We start from the raw sequence: 21429 nt of genomic DNA on the forward strand, positions 1-21429 counted from the left end.
TTCCCATTGTACAACTCTGTGGCTCTCGAGCTTGTAGGATTCTCTGGCTTGAAGTGGGGAACCCATAGTCACTGAATCACTGTTCATCTGGCCAGAAATGGAATCTACAAAGGCTACCACTGGGTGTGCGTGTGTGTGAGTATGGGCCTGTGTGGGGGCATGTGCGGCCCTGGTCAGCAGTCCATGTGACCTGTTAGTGTCCTGGGGGCCTGGCAGTCCAGGGTGCAGGGGTTGGGACCATGTGCCCTGGGGTGGGGGATGGTCAGCTGGGCAGGTAGCCCTCTAGAGCCAGGTGGGCAGAAGGTGGATCTCCACAGATGGCATAGACCACCCTTCACTCACTGGGGCCCCAAGACAAGCTGAGCAAACAAGACATGTGACCAGAAACAGAAGGCTACCTAGACACCTGGGGGCAGGGTACTGTTGTGCTGGCTCTGGTGGGAGAGGCCAACGAACTAGAGAGCCAGGACCATCTCTGGGCCTCAGCTCCCTGCAGGTGAGCCAGAAGGAGGGTTGGGAGGAAGGTGAGGGCAGAAGCAGAAGACACCAACATTTTTAATTAGAAAGTTAAAAATTCCACCCATTTTCTCTCTTTTCCTTGTGCTATTACAAGGCTTGTGCCTTTCTCCAGTTTCCTTACCTTTGCAAGGTTGGTGACAACCCAACAGCCATGTGTGTAAAGCTTCTGTCCCAAAGCCTGGCCCACAACTAGCCCCTACCGAGGGGGAGCTCTTTTAATTAGTGACATTGATGTTGAAAATACAGGCATGCTCCCAGCCCTGAGCACTGAGAATTCCCACCGTCCCACACTGGACAAGACATTTTCCATAAGTGCCCAGGGAAAGGAGGAGACCTCCTCACCGAGGGCAGCTGATCTCCACCTTAGCCTGGCAGAGGCGCCTGGAGACAGGTTCGTGAGCACCAGCCGGCAGAAAGTGCTTTCTGCCCCACAAAGTGTGACCCTGCCATCTGAGCTGGCCACAGCTGAAGTCATCCAACAACCAGGTCCTACCTCGACCTCCTGCTGCAAGGTGAGCTGCCGCTCCAGGCTGCACTCCACCATCTCTGTGGTCACAGGGAGCTTCTTGGGCAGTTTCGTGCAGCGCCGGATCAACACTGGGTTGCAGCCATTCAGGAACTGGTAGCCAAACATGAGGTCTTCCTGCCAGTGGTTCATGACCCGCTCTAAAGGGGAGAAAACTGTGGCCTTGCCCAAGTTCTGAGTAGCGGCAATCCGGGCTGCAGCCCTTCTGACCCTGGCTGAGGACCAGAGTCCCTGCTGGGTCCCATCCCCCATGTGTTTGCCGACCAGCTGGTCAACCATAATCCCGCTGGCTGTGCCCTACTGCTTGACCCCTGGCTCAGGACATGGCGCTACCCTGTTCTCCCTGAGCTGCCCCAGGTGGCTCAGAAGGTTCCTGGGGAATTTCATTCTCAAGAACACCACCAAAAATGGACAAAAGGATTGCACCAAACTAAAAAGTTTCTGGAATCGAGCCCCCGCATTGGGCTCTCTGCTCAGCAGGGAACCTGCTTCCCTTCCTCTCTCTGCCTGCCTCTCTGCCTGCTTGTGATCTCTGTCAAATAAATAAATAAAATCTTAAAAAAAAAAAGTTTCTGCACAGCAAAGGAACAGTCAACAGAGTGAAAAGAACCTACAGAGCAGCAGACACATGTGAACTGAACATCTGATAAATGGTTCATCTCCAAAATATATAAAGAACCCCTATAACTCAATAGCAAAAAAACTAATAAACTGATTAACAAATGGACAAAAGACTGGAACAGACATTTTTCTGAAGAAGATGTACAAATGACCAGCAGGTATATGAAAAATTGCTCAATGTCACTAATCATCAGGGAAGTGCAAGTGAGAACCACAGTGGGGTACCGCTTTGCACCTGTCCAGATGGCTATCATAAGAACAAGACAGCGGGGGTTGGAGAGGGTGTGGAGAAACTGGAACCTTGTGCACTGCTGGTGGGAATGCAAAATGTGTGGCCACTATGGAAAACAGTAGGGTGGGGTCCCCCCAAATTAAAAGTAGAACTATTGTATGATCCGGCGATCCCACTTCTGGGCATTTATCCCAAAGAACTTAAATCAGGACCTGGAAGAGATATCCGCACTCCCATGATCACTGCAGCACACTTCCTAACAGCCGAGGTGTGGAAACAGCCTTAAGAAAGGAAGGACACCCTGCAGTTTGCCTGCGTGGGTGAACGCAGAGGACATGATGCTAAGGAAACCCGCCAGTCATGGGGAGACCAATACTATACGATGCCACTGACACGTGGTTGTTAACAGTCACACTCCTAAAGTCAGAATGGTGGTTGCCAGGAGCTGCGGGAGGGGAAATGCGCAGTTACTACCCAATGACCAAGAAGTTTCAGTTAAGCAAGATGAGTATGTTCTAGAGATCTGCTGTATAACATTGTGCCTCTAGGGGAGAGGGGGACTCCAGACCTTCCACCTAAGTTGAAGGGAGAAGGAGGGGAGAAGGGGGAGAAGGGGGAGCAGAGGGGCCTCCTGGGGAGAAGTCTGCGCAGGGTCTTCCCAGGGGCTTATTTCAATGCTCATTCTTCACCCATCACTCCTGTTTCCTTATCTTTTCTGTTTTTCCTTCCTGGACCATCCCTGATAATTATGTTGCTATTGCAAGTCAACACCTACCAAACATATCCGAGTCCAAGCAAACCCAAGGTTACTTTTCTGTAAATGCTTAAAAAACAAGCTAAGGGACGCCTGGGTGGCTCAGTTGGTTAAGCAGCTGCCTTCGGCTCGGTTCATGATCCCAGCGTCCTGGGATCGAGTCCCACATCGGGCTCCTTGCTCGGCGGGGAGTCTGCTTCTCCCTCTGCCTCTGCCTGCCATTCTCTCTGCCTGTGTTTGCTCTCTCCCTCTCTCTCTCTCTCTGACAAATAAATAAAAAAAATCTTAAAAAAAAAAACAACAACAAGCTAAGTTCTGCTTTTACTCTGTTCAGATATACCATAAATGACTGATTCATGTAAATACAAAGTTTGACACTTCTGAGACCTTTGATGACAAAGTGAGGTTGAGGGTGCTTAGCCCTGAGTGCCCAAGGAAGGTCCCAGGCAAATCTCCCCAGCCCCATGAGAGACCCTGGGAAAGGGGTGTGTACACTCACCAGAAATAGTGTTGCTGATCTTGACAAAGATTTTCTCGAAATCGGCAAAGTCACTCCAGGAAGACTGGAACATGTGCATGAAGCGGTTGATGAACAGGTTCTCCATCCTGCAGACCAGGAGACAGCGTTCCCCACTCGCACACGCTCTGGCCTTGCCCCACTCCGCACAGCCCCTTCACACTGTGGCCTCCGGGCAGCAAAGAACTGAACCCAGGGCCGCTCTGAGAGGACAATTGGTCAGCCTGGTGGAACCAGGACAGGAACCAGCACCAACGCCGATGCTCTCTCTACAGCATCTGCCCTGGAAAGGAAAGTCGCCACCACCCTCGAGAACAGCCCACAGTGCCTCCAATCCCCTCCACACCGGCTTTCACCCACGCCTTCAGTCATTCAGTAAAGCTGGTCCCCACCAGGGACCAGCTCCCACCAGGGACCAGCTCCCAGGCACAGAGCACCCTAGTTCCTACACAGCTACTCCAGCCAGCTACCTAGAGTTTTAGGGCATGAGCAGTTTGATTGAGTTCATCCCTTACTTACTTTCTGCCTAACTCTGGCTCTGTGCCTGGTACCGAGAGAGAGTTTTCCAAATGCTCCTTACACAGGACGGCCAAATAAGCCAGGACAGGAGCTTCATATCCCAAAAGCAGGCTGCACACACTCAGGAGTGAGATCTGAGTGGTCCGAGCGATCCCAGGGGCTTACCGGAGGAGGGAACTCTGGAACGGGCCTGGGAATGGTGGGGGAGAGAGAGAGAGGTCTCCCAGACTTCCCTACTAACTCAAGCAAGGTGCAGGACTGAGGTTAGGGCCTTCTGGTCAGTGTTCATGTGACGCATTCTGCCTCAGTTTCTCTCTCTGGAACACCCATAGCTAAGGGTACCAGGCAGTCACCCTGTTCCTCCCCACTGTCAACGCTCACTGCCCACTCCAGAGTTCAAGCCTCCCGCCTGCACTGCCTCTTCTATATCCTCACTTGGGGCCTTCGCATGTGCCGTTCCTCTGCCTCAAGTGCCCTTTTTCTTCTCCTCCTGGGTCTATGGGGTGAGTGTATCTGGAGGGCTGGCCTCGAGGACCCCCACACTTCCTCTGATCTCAGGGGAGCTCCGCTTCCCCAGCCCAGGCCGCCCCATGATGCTGTCTCAGCGATGCTGAGCCCTGCTTCTGCCTGCAGCGCCAGGAGGACAAGGGTGCATCTGCACTGCTCCATGCAGAGCCGGGGGCTCCAGGCTCTCCAGTGACTCTGGCAGCCCTGATCACTGACTGAGAGAGACAGTGTATATATACAGGCAGGGGACCACGCTGACCAGTGCTCCTCCTGGGGTCCCCCCTTCCCATCCACCCACCTCCCAGGCATGAGCAGCAGAGTCACTGCCCCCCAGAAGCAGCAGCCCAACCTGTGCAGGCCAGGGGCCCTCCTTAGACCTGATCCTTGGGGAGTGGGTGGGAGGGGATAGGGTTGGTGCTGGCTGGGGCCTGAGCACAGTTGCAGGACAGTGTGGGAGTTCCAAAGCCACCTCACACCTTTCCGAGCAGCATCAAAGGACTGAGATTTGGGTGTTTTGTCCAGAGTGACCTTGGCTGATGGGGACAGATGGCTGTCTCATCCCAGGGGAGCTACCAGGAAGCATGCACGAGGACAGCAAGTCTGAGTGACCGAATGCAGGAAAGCAGGGTTCCCTCCTAGCCCTGCCAGATGTGGGAAAGGCACGTGAGGCAGAACACGGCACACTTTTACGACTCCCCTTCTGATCCCCCTGCTTAATCTAGCAAATGCTTCTCCTCTGCACCAGCTGCCCTGGGACCCCTAGGAGGAGGCCACACCGCCCAGAGTGGGTCCAGGAGCCATGAGGCTGGTCACCTCTATGGGCCTCGCCTTCTCTGAGCCGGATGACCCAGCTGCCTGAGGCTTCTGGAGAGGCTGCAGTGCTGGGAAGGTGCTGGGGTGCAGCCTGGGCTGTGCCATGCACACAGCCCGCGCTCCACACCCTGGGGCTGGAGAATGAGAGAATGAGCTGGACTGGTCTCTTCAACACTTTATCCTAGCCCCTCCCCAGGAGGGAGGGGCTCTTACACGCACGCTTATTTTGCACACACGCTTTGGAGCCTCGCCATGGCTAGGCAGGCCCCGCTAAGCTGCTATCAGCGTCGCTGCCCCTTCCTCAGCCGGCATCTGCTGTCCTCCTCAGCCTCCCTGACCCGCTCAGCCTCCTGGGGCAGACAGCATTAACTGAGAGTAAACTGCACTGTGACATCCACTGGAGACCGGGTATGGAAAAGGACACGTTTCTGGGAGAAGACAGGCCTTCCCAGGTCTCTGCAGGCCCAGGAGCCCCAGCACATGCCAGATGGTGCCCAGGAAAGAGGTCCTGAGTCTGAGGATCTTGTGGGGAACCGGGAGTGAGTCACAGCCCTTGGCTCATCGTCTCCCCAGCTGGGTGTCTTTGACTTCAAAACAAAAGGCTGGCACTGAACACAGGGTGGGGTGGGCTGGTACCCAGAGGAAGCCACAGATTCAGGAAGAAGTGGAATTAGGAGGAAAACATTTGCATGTCATCTCAAGGCAAAATATTTCTACATGCTTACAGACAACCGGACTGTTGGGACTCCGATGACCTGTTCCTGCACAAAGAGGAACCTGCAGCCCAAAGAGGGCGACTGGTTCATTCAGGGTCACACAGCCAGCGCCAACATGTACTGGGCTGCTTGCTCTGTGTCAGGAGAGAGGACAGGTCTGGTCTCCTCTGCTTCCCCTGCCCCTTTCCTTCTAACAGCATCTCCATTTTCCACTTCATAGTTTTGCTGTTTGGAGAGGGGGGGCAGCACCTGCACAGGATGGCTGCCTCATGCCAGGCAGAGCAGGTGGCTCAGAAGAGACAAGTCCCCGGAATTACTCACAAGTGGTGTGGAGGCTGAACTGCCCAAAGCCGGAGATTCAATGGAGAAGGTCTCTCTGGTGACCTCAGCCACAAGTTTGTTTCCCACAGCAGGACTTGATTTAATCATGGGCAGAGTGGCACGCTCCAGCGTGGGCTGCAGGGACACAGGCTAGCTAGGCGCTGGCTTTGTGGGTTCTGTCCATGCAGAGCGGGATGCCAGGCACTTGATGTCTCTTCCTCAAGGACACTCCGTCAGACCTCTAGGGGACTGCACCAAGGGGTCTTGGAGCCCCAGACCCAAGTGCTGGGGTCTGGACGCAGTCTGGATGGGGCTGGGAGTCCCTGAGTGATGACAGCTGAAATGGGGCTGCTCTGCACCAGGCGTTAAAGGCCTGGCCTAAGATCTCAGCCCCATCACTCCCCAGCCATGCGGCCTTGGGCAAGTCCCTAATCTTGCTGCATCTCAGTTTTCTCACCTGTGAAATGGGCACAATGACTGTCCCTGCCTCACAGGGCTGACCTAATGTACAGAAAGCCATAGTTCATAAAAAGAGTTCAACAAACATTAGCAAGTAGTGCCCTAATAGTTCCTCATTATTAATATTAACGTCTACAGCCTTAAGCACTGGCATTCTGGGGGACAAGCAGACAAGTTCCAAATCCTATCTGTAGCAAGTTCTGGCCTTTGTTCCTGAGCCTGCTCGCACCACCAGAGGCTGCCTGGGGTTCTCAACCTCATCAATGCTCCCAAGTGGCACTCATCTCCCCATTTCCTTCCCCAGCTCCACTTTGTAAGGATCACTCTATTTTCCTGACAGACGGATCTGCAGGCCAAGGAAGCCTGGGGGTCTCCCCTCAGTCTCTCCATTATGCCTGAATTCCAACCAGATCCCAGGTCCATCCATACCACATCCCACAATCTTCCCTACTCTCCTGCTTCCCCTCTTCACCAGCTCTAGGCTCTCTCCTCTGACCCCTGAAAGCAGCCAGGCCGAGCTTCTGCAATGCAGCAATGATCACTCTCAGAGTTCCCCGTCTGTCACCGAACCCCGCAAACGCAGGCCCGGAACAGTCCGTGCAGGCTGTGGCAGCTCTTCTAAGGCCGCCCTCCCAGGAAGCCATCTGTGGTCACAGTGAGGTGCCCCTGGGACCTCAGGGAGAAGGGTGCCCCTTCAGGGAGCTGCCTCCATTGGATCCCATCTGATGGGAAATGCCCAGGGCATGAGGGTCCGAGCCACCTGGTCTTGGCACGAGGCTGGTTACCTCCTCTGGAACTCAGTCCCATTTCTGCAGTGTTCTACCTTACTAGGAAGGAAGCTCTCTTTCTCAATTTCCTTTAAAGGGATATTCCCTTATCAGCCCACCAATGCCTGCAATCAAGCTCTAGTCTGCAAACAGTGAGCGGTCAGTAAACGCACAAGTTGTTCCTCCTTTGATGCCAGCAGGAAATGTTACAATGTACTTGGTTCTATGAACAGGCCCTGCCACAGCTGACCTTGGCCTAAGGTGCCCTCTCTGCCAGAGCATCCTTGTCCCATTCCTCCAGGCCCCTGCCTATGTTTGCCTGCTCACTGCAAGGCCAGGCCAGATGCCTTCCTGCTGTGCAGACTTCATGGTCCCCATAAGAAGACAACACCAGACAGACTGAGGGGTCCTCTGTGAGTCCTTGAGGGCGGAAGTCAATCTGAGGAGGCAGGTGTTCAGTGGGTGTGTGATGATGGAGACCTGAGTCCTGTTGACCTGACCCCATTACCAAGAATGGATGGAAATTAATACTGTTTTTAGGGAGCATCTTCTCTGTGCAGGGTTGACATATGTGGCCTCATTATATTCACACAACAGCCCTGAGCAGGAGCTGTGGTCTCATTCTTCAGGTGAGACTCTGAGGCTCAGAGAAGTTAGCTTCCCTAACATCACCCTCCACTGGCCCAGAGGCCTCTCCCATGTGCCCCTCATCTTCTTAGGGTAGGGGGTACTCTGAGCTATCTCCTTGACGTCCAGTTCCCTTCATTCAGGCTGCAACCTCCTCAAAGGCAGGGGGCAAATCTCTAGTTTCCTTCTTAGAACCTCATGGTGCTCAGCCAGCAGAGGCAGGGCTTAGCTGACCCCCCCACCCTGCAAGCTGTGCTGTAGCAGGAGGGGCTGAGCGCCCATTTCAAGATTTCTTTGCTTGTTTCTGCCAAATAGTCCTCAGTTCAAGGGACCAAGTTATACAGCAGATGTGGAGAAAGATGGGCTGTGATGTCATTGGAGAAGTGGTGGCCTGTGCGGCCAGTACTGGGGAGCACGAGGGAGGAGAACTCACTCAGGCCCAGGGGCTTCTAGGAGCTTCTGGGAGAAGGTCCTGAAAAATGATGAGTTTAGGCCGAGAAGGGCAGAATGGTATCTGAGTTGCAGGGAATGGCACAGGCAAAGACAAAGGGCATGAAGATGCCTTGCTAACTAGTTCTGGATGTATATATGGTTGGGATGTCCTCTGTATCTGGGGGCAGGAGGGAAGGCAGAGGAGCCCGGCAGAGATGTGCAGGCTCTCTCCTGGAGCTAGGGTTATCAGTGAGGCTTTTATGGGGAAGTAAAAGAATTATATTTGCCTTTGTAGAAGGAGCTTCCAACAAACTATATGGGCACTTGAGAATGAACTTCCAATTGCTGTGTTGGATGGATCCTAGGGAAACAGGTAGAAGGGAATTCCTGAATGTCCCAGGGAGAGATGACAGAGCTGGGAGGGAAGGACATACATCCTGAGACCCTAGGGGATAGACATGACCCCACAGGCAACTGGGTGGAGGAAGAGGCCAAGGGAGGCATGGAGGCCAGTGGTTCCAGCCCTGACTATACACTGGAATCCCCCAGGGGACTCCGAGAACATATGTAGAAATGGCGTCACAGAGGCTGGGTTAGCAGTCTGGGCATGGCCGGGCGGGGTGAGCTTGCAGACAGAGTACAGCGAAGAGGCTGTCAGCCGTGTTGGGGGTACATGAGAGGAGAAAGGTGATTGTGCGTGTGCGTGTGTGCGTGCGGCAGAGAGAGAGAGATGGAAAGAGAATAAGACAGAGAGTGAGTGTGGGTGTGTGACGTACCCAAGAGGTGATAACAAAGGCCTTTGAGAGGCCACCTGGGTCATACTCCATTCCTTACGATAGAGTTTACTGAGCACCTACTCTGCGGAAGCTGCTGAGTTAGGCTCCTGAGATACAAAGATGGCAATTAATTTCAGGAACACTGGGCAGACATAGGAAAGGCAAAATCTGGCCTTCACTCCACTCTCCATCTACTCACCCTCCATCCATCTATCCACATATTCTTCTACCAGCCATCCACCTTCCTTTGCTCCCTCCATTCCTCCACCCAACATCCATCCATCCATCCCTCTACCATCCATCATCCACTATCCCTCCACCATCCATCCATCCATCCCTCTACCATCTATCTATCCACCATCTACCCATCCACCCATCGTCCACTATCCCTCTATCATCCATCCATCCTTCCTTCTACCATCTGTCTATCCACCATCTACCCATTGATCATCCATCTATCCATCCATCCCTCTACCATCCGTCTATCCACCATCTACCCATCCATCCATCATCCACTACCCATCCACCATCCATCCACCCCTCTACCATCCATCCATTGTCCACTACCCATCCACCATCCATCCATCATCCACTGCCCATCCACCATCCATCCATCCCTCTACCATCCATCTATCCACCATCTACCCATCCATCCATCGTCCACTTCCCCTTCATCATCCATCCATCCCTCTACCATCTGTCTATCCACCATCTACCCATCCATCCATCGTCCACTATCCCTCTGTCATCTATACCTTCTCCACTACTAAGAAGAGGTGGTCCTATTCCACAAAGCAGTATCATCCCCTCTGACCTTGCTGCCTCTCCATCCTTATCATTTCCTCTCCAGTCTGCCCCCCCACAAAGGCCTTCTTTCCTGCTCGGACCATCCTGGTCAGGGCTTTGCCCTAAAACCCACATGTTTTAGGGAAAACCCACATGACTTTGGGAATCTCTGAGTGGGACATGAGACATTTAATTGCCCTGGTGTTTCCAGGAAGCCAGATGTTGGGTACTACAATACATTACTAATGTAGATGTTTGGTTTTAGTTTTTCTCCTAGTTGATCTCAGTTGTAGCAGGGTAAAAAGTATCCCCAGCTTTGGACCCAAATAGATCTGAATTCAAATTCTGATTGTGCTGATCTCTGCCTAAATGTCCTTAGACAAATTCCATGACCTGGATCCAGGAGAACATCAGTTTATTTACCTGGAGACATTCAAGAACAGTGTCTACCTCCCAGGATGGCTGTGAAGGTTAAAATAGATGATTCTACTAGAAAACACCCACACTTATGAGCCTGGCACTCAGCAGAGGCGTTAGTTAGGCCCCTACCACCTCATCCCCCCAAGGTAGGTGCAGCCTGAGGGAGATGAATGCCCATGGTCTTTCCCTTTCCATAGAGGGGGTCCTCTATGGAGGTTGATTGTAAAGCTGTGTTTGCATGTAGAGTTCTTCCTAAATGTGCAAAGGAGGAAGAAGACTTTGGCACAGGCCTGAGTGTGTCCAACCAGATGCGGGGCCCTTCTCGAGGGGAGCAGCTCTGCTCTAGGCAGATGCTGCCATCGAAGCTGACTGGGTTAGTGGCTCTCTACCTGTCTGCCTCCTGGATATGCGTACAGGAGGCCAGGGCCCCACCCCAGAGACTCTCCTTCTGGCTGTGGAGTTGGCCTGGAACCAGCGGGTGCTGAAGCTCAGTCGGGTGGCAGAATCATGGATGTAGAGTTTTCTAGATGTGTATGATTGTGAGAATTCCTTAAAGTGTCAAGGTGCATCTCGGGGCTCCCCAACTGGCCCTGGGATGGTGCTGGGGCTCCATACGTTTCAGGAGCCCCCAAGCAGGCTCAGTAGAAGCCCTGTGGGAATTCAGTCATAAAGAAGGAGCACAGAACTCATGCCTCTGCTGCTTATCAGCAGAGGCCACTGAACAAGGTATGTGACTTCCTTCGTCTTCAGATTCTCCAATGATAAGGTGAGGATCACAACCGTGCCTGTCTCATGGGGCTTCTGGGATGGACAGCCAGGGATGGGTGTCAGTGACCAGCACAGCCACGGTGGCCATTCTCACTGCAGAGCCCGGCTACCTAGGTGACAGGCTGGACTCTGTCCATCCTTGAACTGGCCCGGGGGGATGAGAGATGGATGGGGATGGGGCACTTCAAGGAAAGACCTAGACTTTGGGCTGATGACAGAGCTATGTCTGGTGTCTGGAGTCATCACGGTGGTAACTTAGTTTAGATACAGGCCACCCTGTGGCTGTGCACTGAGGATCCAGTCAAATGATGTGGGAAGAGGCGTCCAGATGAGCCACCCCCCAGCCCCAAGCCCCTACAGAGAAAGGAGTGAGGGTCCCACCCACGCCCTGACCCATGGAGGGCCTGCCCAGCATCCTTAAGCTCTTGGAAACTCACGCTCTGGAGTAGTTCAGAACGAAGTCCACACCCTTCTCACTATCAAACTGGATGTCTCGGGGTAAATCCTTGTGACATTTGGCATCAATACTCAAAGGGAAGCCAGGGTTCCACTCCATCCACCTGAGAATGAATAATAAGAAGAAAATTTTATCAAATGGTCACCTTTGGGTTGGCCCCTCAGGCTAAAGGCTGCCCATGTGGTCTGAGGGGGTATCCTCCGTCAGCTGAGTGTGCAGCCCGAGAGGTACAGGGACCCCTCCCAGGGGCTGATGGTAGTCTGCTTCCCTGTGCCCGGAGCATCACAGTAGGAGGCCCAAGGTCCTCTGAACTTGAAACTGGGCTCTTGGCAGAGGGGTAGAGAATGGTAGGTGTGCACCTACCAGTGCATAAAAAGAAGTTGAAAGGAAGCAGCCGAAGACCTCACTGATTTGATGGGACACTCAACCGCCATCTCTCCCCTGGCAGAGAGCAGCCCTGCTGGTCACTGGAGGTAGAAGTGGGTAAGGCTCCCCCACTTCCAGGCTGACCTGGGCAGCCAGTATCCCTCCAGTTCAGTCGACATGCCCCTGCACTCTGAGTGGTGGCTGGGGAATGGGGACGGCGGTCACTCCTTCCCAGTAGGGTGCCCAGGACAGCAGGGTGATTGGATGCGGGGCTTTAGGCACAGACGCTGTCCGTGGCTGGCTTAGTGACTGTTATAATCAAAATAATTCCCCCCAAACATGGGCCATGCACTCTGTCCAGGCCAAATTTTCCAGTCCTGGTGTCTTGAAACTTATCCTGCGGCATTGGGCACATACATTTTGTTTTTGTTTTTAATTTATTTTTTTTAAAGACTTATTTATTTTAGAGAAAGAGCACCTGCAAGCATGGTGGGGAGGGGCAGAGGCAGAAGGAGAAAGAGAATCTCAAGCAGACTCCCCACAGAGCACAGAGCCTGAAGTGGGGTTCCCACAACCCTGAGATCATGGCCTGAGCTGAAATCAGGGGTTGGACACTTAACAGTCTGAGCCACCAGGTGCCCCTTAAATTTTACTTAAAAACAAAAAAAAAATTTATTTTTTTTTCTTTGCTTACCACAAAACTCAAACTAACCAAGATTGTTTCTTTAGCTCAGGGAGAATGATCTTATATTTGTTTAAAAACCAAAATTTACATTCTGAGTAAACAGCTTTTCCTTTTATATTCCTAATTCTCCTTTAATAAAATCTCTCTTATGACAGCAAACTAAAGCACTAAGAGTTGAGGTCATAAAAAACTCTGGCATCCCTTTAATATCATCTTGTCCTTTTACTGTCATGAAAGTCCCTATGGTTTTTCATCCTGCCCTGTCGGCCCAGTAAGACTCCCAATAGGACCACCAGAGGTGAACAGGAACTGGATACGCTCAGTCAGAGCAGATGCATTTTGAAAAGCATTTTCTGTCATGCAGTACTGTCACTTCTCACTGTTGGCTTACTTAAAATATTCTATTTTTATGGACTTTAATCTTCCATATTTGTTGTATATGTATTAGCATCACTGCTGGTACATTAACAGGATAAAATGCAGACGCATGTACGTCAACTAATCTACTGATTTTTTCCCCTTTGTTTTAGAAAATGATTCATTTCCTTAAACTCCCGGCCTCCCGCTGCTGTTCCCCAGGCCTCCTGAGGGTGGCAGCACTGAGAGATGGACGTGCCCCATCAGGGTAGCCAGACTAGGGCCACTTAGTGCATGGAGACAGCACAGTTCGTAAGCTCACCACCAAAAACGTTGGTGTCCCTCCTACTGCAGGCCACTGCTGTCTCAGACACCTAACAGGCTGACCTGCACAGGGTTCAAAGGACTTCGTGCCCACTGATAATATGCAAAGAAAAATAAAATCACACTCCACTGAGGAAGGCCAAGTTGAACAACCAGGCCGAAGGAAGGAAAGAAGCAAAAAAGACATTTATTTTAAAAAAGGAGAAGTGTTAAAGAGATATAAGTAGAATGTTAAAAGACTTTCTTCAACAGCAAAACATGATTTCTGAATTGAAAATTCAACAGAGAAATGGGAAAAGAGAACAGTCAATGAGAGATCTAATTTGTCTCCTGGACAAAATTTGTTCATTCAATAAATAATTATTGAGAACTTGTCATGGGCCAGGCGCTGCTCTGTGCAAAATGGAAGAGAATGTAACACAAATGCAGAGCAAAACCACAGAGAAAAGGAAACAACGATGGGGATTAAGGAGTGTACTTGTGAGGAGCACCGAGTGTTGTATGGAAGTGTTGAATAGTGTACTATTATGTATGAAACTAGTATGATGCTGTATGTTAACTACCTGGGATTAAAATAAAAACTTAAAGAAAAAAACCACAGGAGACATGAAAGGCAGATATAGAAGATTTAACATACAGAGACTAAGAGGTCCAAAAAGAGAGAGAAAAATATATGGAGAAGTAAAAAATCAAGAAATAAGAGAAAAACTTTCTTAAGTTGAAAAGACTTCAATTAACTGAGTAAGTCCTAGGCAGGAAAGAAAAGGAAAAAGGGCATGTTTAGATATATACTGCCAAAGAGAGAGAAGACCGTGTGTGTGTGCGTGTATGTGTGTGTGTTGGGGGGGAAGAAAGAGAAAGGGAGGGAGGGAGGGAAAGGAGGGGGTAAGGGGAGGGTGTGGGAGGGAGGGAAGAGGAGAGGGGGGCTGGGGAGAGAAGAGAGATGCTCTCATAAGCTCATGAATTTCCAGGAAAAGAAAAATAATAGAATTATCATTAGGTTTTTCATTTTATACTGAAAATGGGGAGATGGTGTCAAGTGTTTACAGACTTCTTTTTAGGTCATCCTCTAAGCCTCTTATATCATCAAGTAATTGGTGAGGGTGGGAGAATTTTGGGGGGGTGGGGACAAGCACTGACTCAGATATTATATTACCCCCAAACCTCTTCTGAGGAAATTAACTGAAGATGTTCAGCCAAAAAATTAGAATGAACCAAGAAGTTCTAAAATGTAGTAAAGAGTATTCATCAAAAAACAATAGCAAGTATAATTGTAAATAAACATATCAAAGGTATTTTTTTCAGAAATCAAGACCATCATTGCTGCTATTACTTGTTTTGGAAATTCCAGCTGTGAAATAAGAAAAAAATACAGCGATGTAAATAATGGAAAATAACAGACAAAATTATCATCATTTAGATAGTATGACTGACTAAGTAACTAAAAAGACTCATTAACAGAAAAGATTAGTGCCAATAAAAGAGCTTCGTAAGATGTCAATACAAGGAAAATATTTTTAAAAATAACTAATTTATCTTTATCCCAGCAATATTTATTTACAAACAGAAGAATAGTCCACTCAGAATGGTACAAGCTATACTTTCTTTTGTCTAAAGTACCCACAGAGGTCATTACACAAGATCTAGGTGGGGGAAGGCACACTGTGTTCTAGGTCTCCACGGGGGTGGGGAGGACTGAATGTCATCAGCATGTCAGTACATACATATTTATATGTATTTCAAAGCAATCCTCATCATGAAAATCTTAAAAGAGAACAGTGAGAGAATTTCAGAGCTATTAACACATATTAGAAAATTAAATAATAATAAAAAAAAGAAAGTTAAATAATCAAAACATGGCACTGGGCTGCAGAGAGGAAACGCGGGCTAACATGCGAAGTCCAGAAAGAGCCCCAAGAAATTACGTAAATGTGACAGAAAACTAGCTAACACTTATCCAGGGCTTTCTAGATGCCAAATACTAGTCTATGTGTTTTCATGGTTTAATCGATTTAATTCTCTCAAAACCTGGTCAGGTAGTACTATTCTTTTACCCATCTTCTAGATCGAGGGGGTGGGGCACACAGAGACTAAGCAACTTTTGCAGGACATTGAGAGAGCCGAGCTTGGAAGCGGGCTTCAGAGCCCACGCCCATTCATAACCACTGTCCTAGGTTGGCTCTGCGCGGTGGGGGTCCACTCCAGGCAAGAGGGAGGAATATAATCCGTAATAAGTGATACTTGGGGTGCTGGACCCCTGCTTCACATCGTGTATAAAAATACATGGCAGGCGAATTAAAAGCCAAATGTTAAAGGCTAAATCGCAAAAGTATTAGACAAAAGTAAAGGTGCATTTATGTAACACTGGGGTGGGGAGGGCCTTCTTACGCAAAGCAGGAAACCCAGAAGCAATACAGGAAAACCAATACATGTAGTTAAGAAAACAAAGAACTAAAATCTTCTGTGACAAAAGCAACAGAAGACAAATGACATGTTCTATACTTACAACGGAAGGATACTAGCCTGATATACAGAGGGCTCCTTTGGATTAATCGTAATGAAGGGAGAAAAATAAAGCCTACACATAAGCAATTCAAAGAAGAGGACCTCCACAGAGGTGAAACTCACCAGTGGTGAGGGGAATGCAGATTAAAACAACAATGGGGTCCAACTTACAGCTTTTTAGATTGTTAAAAATATAAAAGATCGTCATGACCAGGTATGTCATAGGTATACACATGCAACTGGAAAATTGCACCAAAAATTAGCATAAAATTGTGGGAAAGGACTTTTGTTAGTATTTCTTAAAATGAAACTGCTACTTTGACCCAGGAGTGTGAGTTCTGGAACTTAATGGACAGTGAAGAAAGCACCAGGGCATCCAGGTGCTTGTGGAGGTTGCGTCCTGCAGCACTGTGGGCGATGCCAGAGACAGATGGACAGACAGATGAAAACCAAGCTGAATGTCCATCAGTAGGGGAATGGTTGAATTCACACACAGCTAGAAAATATGAAATATGAAATATGAAATAGAAATATGTGGCAATTTAAGAATGAAGAAATCAAGGAGATACGATACGATTTCAGGACATTAGACTGACTTGAACAAGAATGTCTCAAGATGAAAAGTATGTGAACTATGCAGGGAAATTGCAACCCTCAGAAACAGCTGCTAGGGTTGAAAGCTGGCAGAACCTCTTTGGGAGACAACTGGCAATATCTAGAAAACTTAAAATGTGGCCTGCAATCCTGCACGTCTATCTGTAGGAATAGCCCCTAAAGAAACTCTTCCATGACAGCACCAGGAGACGTACGAGGAAGCTGCCTGAGGTGTGGCTTGCGACAGCCAGGAATGAGCGATGGCCCACCTGTCCCTCCGCCGGAGAGTGGGCGAGCCTGGTGGTTTGCTCCTACCATGGTGCACTGTCCAGATGCCTAACGGATGGATGGCACCTATCTGTGTCAACTGGCTGCCCTCAAAACAGAATAATGGGTGAAAAAAGCAAGCCATGAAGAGATTATGTGTTATAAATCACAAACCATTACACTACACGCTGCTCTGTCTGAGTGCACCATCTACATCTGTGCAGTCACAGTAAGAAAAGGGCAGTGCGTGATGAGCTGTGTGGGCTTCTCCAACGGCCTGCTTGGCTCACTGAGGGCCGAGGGCCAGCTGGACCTGCAGCTTGCTGACAGACGGGAGACGGTTCTTACTTCACTTCCAAACTCTCATCTGGAACCCCGAGAGTTCAAGAGAAAGAGGAACCCCTAGATTATGCAGACAATGCAAAGTTCAGTGTTTCCTGAACGGAAGGAGAGGAAGGCATCTGAAAAGGACAGATGAGTGGAAGGAGGAAGAAAAAAATGACGATTAGATCTAAGAAAGGGGAAAACTGTTTCACCAGAAAGCTCTTAGCCCCATTTTCCTAGCCACAGCCCCATCCCTGTGAAACAAACACACCCCTGGACTGACCGTTCCTTAGGAAAGGGGCATTTTCCAAAGGGTGTTCCACGAAGGACTTGTTCTGCTGGATGCTAAGAATTATATGTCAGATTCTCTTGGGAAACACTGGACTAAAAAAATTAAGCACAGTCCACTAGCACAGAACTTTTCAGAATTCTCCATGCTTATGTGCCCTGGAAACCTCCAGGAAGGGCATGGGATTTCCTGAACCTGTCTTATCTTGAGGACAAAGTTCTGGGACAGTGCTCCAGGGCACACTTTGGAAAATACTGAGTTAAGACAACGTGCCTGTAAGACTAATTTATCAGCTGATAACATCTTAGTCTGAGTTACAGTGGAACTGATAGAACTTGTCCACTCACCTAACAGGATACAAACTAGCCCGATTCTCTGAAAGTTGTTTAGCATCACCGCAGTCTAAGATTCCCTCTTCCCACAGGGCCAAAAGTACATGAAGTGCTCACTGTAGGGGTTTTGGCAGGGGTGGCCGAAGTGGGGAGGAAAGCTGAGGAAGGAACGTAGAAATAACAACTCTCAAAAAGTTGAAAATAGAGCTACCCTACAACCCAGCAATTGCACTATGGGGTTTTTACCCCAAAGATACAAATGTAGTGATCTGAAGGGCACGTGCACCCAAAAGTTTATAGCAGCAATGTCCACAATAGCCAAACTATGGAAAGAGCCCAGATGTCCATCGATAGGTGAATGGATAGAGAAAATGTGGTATATATACACAATGGAATACTACTCAGCCATCAAAAATGAAATCTTGCCATTTGCTATGATGTGGATGGAACTAGAGGGTATTGTGCTAAGCAAAGTAAGTCAATCAGAGAAAGATAATTATCATGTGATCTCACTCATATGTGGGATTTCAGAAACAAAACAGAGGAGCATAGGGGGAGAGAGGAAAAAAAACAAGACGAAACCAGAAAAGGAGACAAACCATAAGAGACCCTTAATCATAGGAAACAACTGGAGGGGATGGAGGTGGAAGGATGGGGTAACTGGGTGATGGACATTAAGGAGGGCATGTGATACAATGAGCACTGGATATTATTACATAAGACTGATGAATCTCTGATTTCTACCACTGAAACCAATAATACCTTATATGTTAATCAATCTAAATTTAAAAAATTAAAAAATGGGAAAAAATTTAAAAAAATTACTTCAGAAAAAAAAAAAGAAATAACAATCCTTTAAGATGGGAATGGTGGTGGAGAGCTCCCAGACAATGCCCTGTGCACTGTACCAAATACACAAGTCTCAGTACGCATCCATATGGTGTCTGAGTGAGAAGCTCACACACAAATGTCTTAAATCACAAATTCATAAATCTTTAACAGTACTCATATAATCTGATTGCCTTTCCTTACCTGATATAAAGACATAAAAGTTTTATATAAACGTTTTATTATGAAATTGAATATATGAATATGTGTACGTGTATATGTATATATACATACAGACGCATGCAGAAAAATGCACGCATCTATATAACCAACATCCAGATGGAGAATCAGAATGTTACTGGCACCCCCACCTGCACCTGCTTCCCACTCACCATTCTCCCTTTTATGAGAATCATTTCCTTGTTATTATTTATTGTTCCACTGCTATATAACTTTCCCTAAACAATGTAATTCCAAACTCTATGGAAGCCATGTTTGGGAGGGGAAAGAACATTAATGTAAATCCAAGCTTTTGCTGCCCAGTTCCTCCTAAATGCTGATATGGTTGACCTCAAGTTTTCTCCATAATGCTCTTTACCATCTCTGCCTGGAGTGGTGGTCAGGGGTAGCCTGAGGATTGGGGAGCCCTCCAGGGAACTGGTGGCTTGGCCATTATTTGTCAGCAGTGGTCGGCCATAACCTGTGGGCACAGTTTTTTTTATAGCCATTTGTCGTAACTCACCGATACTGTTTCTGCCGTGTTTCCAGTTCTTTACGTCTGTGCTGCTTTAGAATGTGAATTTGGTCATCGCAGGCCAACTTTGCTGTGAGGAAAGGGCAGGACTGTGAGAAGAGTCACAAGAAGAAGGGTAACAACGTTCAGTACTTGGGTTTCCCTCACACCCCCTGCCTGTGTGCCATCTTTACCTGCCTCAGAATACCCTCCCCTATTCATACTGAGGACACTGGGACTTAGGGAGTTTGAACAGCTTTGCCTTTGAACTTTGCCCAAGGTCATATACCTAATTAGTAGATTTTCAACACAAGATTCAAAACCTGTGCTCTTAGCCACTCCCATTGTAAAAGACAAATCCAGTTGCCCCTCTTTCTACCTGCTCACTCATTAAGCTGGGGGCACTCGGGGCCCTGAGAGATAACCAGCCCCGGGCTTGGTTATCAGGCATTATGGGGGCAGGCCGTTGATTTGCTGCCTCTCTCCCGCAAGCACTGGGTATATAGCAAGTTGTTTTAGCTTCCTCACATGTAAAATGGAGATAATAATGCCTATTTTTGGGGTCATGATGGGGATTTTGGGAGTACTTCACACAGTGCTTGGCACCCAGTAAGTGGGAACAATAATTATTATTATTGTCCTTATAATCATGATGGACCTGAGCTGCTTCTTCCTCCCTCTTAGCCCAGATTCAAAGGTGTCTTGGTTCTCATTTCAGAAGTGGGGTAAGTAGCTTAAGGGCAAGGTCAAGCTTCTCAGGGCCTTTAGAGCAGGAGAGGCTCATTACTGATTACCCTTTATACATACATACATATATAAATATATATATTATTTATATATATATATATATAAATATTATATATTTAAGGTAAATCCAGTGAACAGTTAGTGGGAGTCCAGACTAGCAGGATTTCAGAACATCTCCTGAAAAGGGGGCCTATAATAGTACTTCACAAGCTCTGTGGTTTTTAAAAATTTCCATTCCATCACAGACTGATATTTTTGTAAAATGCAATAAAAATTAACTATGGGAAAAATGAAATAAAAAACAAACCAAGGACATTCAAAACAAAGCCCGGTCTTTATTATAAGATGCAACAGTCACAGGATAATTCTTGCAAGTTACTATAAAAGCTTGTAAATGCCTACTTTCAGTCTCTGTACTTATCTCATTAAAGACCAACACCCACCAGTTCTTAGCCCACACTCAGAACCCTTTCTGGCTGAGGCAGCTCCAGTCCAGGGCTGGAACTGGGGCCCACAGAGGAAGATCAATAGGGCACCTCTTTGTTCTCCAGTGGGGATGGAAAGCCATCCAGTAGGTGCAGCCTGAGTGAAAGGCCAGTGAAGGCAAGATAAGTATTAATTGTAACAATAGCTGTCCCTGGCTGTAGGAGACACTGTCATGGGGACTCGACATTTATCATTTGTAATATCTGAGAAATTGGGTCTCTTCAGTTCCAGTGGTATGAGTAAGTCAGAACATGTGAAACTGCATGTACCAAGTTTCAAAAGGTGTAAGCTCCATTTCTCCTGGCCCTGAGGGTGTTGGACATTTACTGCAGTGACTGATGGAACTTTTGGGAACATAGCAGGTGACCAGGTGACAAGACCTAGACTAAATGCCCCAAAGCTCGGGAGTGGGGGTTGATGCCAAAACACTGATATGAGTGCCTTACTGAAGCTGTCTTTCCACATAGGTGTTCTGGATCCCCAGGACCACAGTGATGGGCCTCTGACCATTATGTTCACCCCAGGTGCCATGGGAAAGTATTAGATGGCAGAGGTTACCATGTCACTCGTGGGCTGGGCCCCTTCATTTCCAAGTTGTCCCAAGGTTGGTTGTTGTGCTATGTCGTGGATTAAAGATGGCCATAAATTCCTTGACATTCTTTCCATTAGGAGGTGGGAATGTCCCTTTTGAGTCTGGGTATGTTCTGTGATCTATTCTATTGCTTGGACCAATAGAATATGGTGGAAATTACCCTCTGCCAGTTTCCAGGCTTGGGCAGGAAGAGACTGGCAGTTTCCACCTCCTGTTTCTTGGAGTACTTGCTCTTGGAAGCCAGCCACTGCATAAGAAATGCAACTATCCTGTGACCACCAAACTGTGAGAAGCCCAATGCCATAGAGAAAGCTTCAAGAATGAGATTCCAGGTGGAAAGAGAGGGCAAGGAGCCCTGAGGCACTAGGCATATGTGGGAAGAACCATCTTAAAAGTGAGCCTTCTAGTCCTTCCCCCTTAGCCAATGCTTCTCGGCTCACAGATGAACTGCCCAGCTGAGCCT

The 21429-nt window shown here is 48.5% G+C and overlaps 1 protein-coding gene across 2 annotated transcripts in view; it reads right to left on the reverse strand.

The window, feature by feature from the left end:
- Positions 1-21429, reverse strand: part of ALOX5 (arachidonate 5-lipoxygenase) — a 42746-nt gene that overhangs the window by 13678 nt on the left and 7639 nt on the right. For both annotated transcript variants that reach the window (XM_032312649.1, XM_032312650.1), the window contains exons 3-6: positions 19151-19232; positions 11518-11640; positions 3152-3258; positions 1013-1185 (exon numbers count right to left, since the gene is read on the reverse strand). In XM_032312649.1, coding sequence (XP_032168540.1) covers positions 1013-1185; positions 3152-3258; positions 11518-11640; positions 19151-19232 — 485 coding nt within the window. The remainder of the gene's footprint in view (positions 1-1012; positions 1186-3151; positions 3259-11517; positions 11641-19150; positions 19233-21429) is intronic.

The sequence above is a fragment of the Mustela erminea genome, chromosome 14 (assembly GCF_009829155.1).
Source record: "Mustela erminea isolate mMusErm1 chromosome 14, mMusErm1.Pri, whole genome shotgun sequence".
Classification (NCBI taxonomy): Eukaryota; Metazoa; Chordata; class Mammalia; order Carnivora; family Mustelidae; genus Mustela; species Mustela erminea.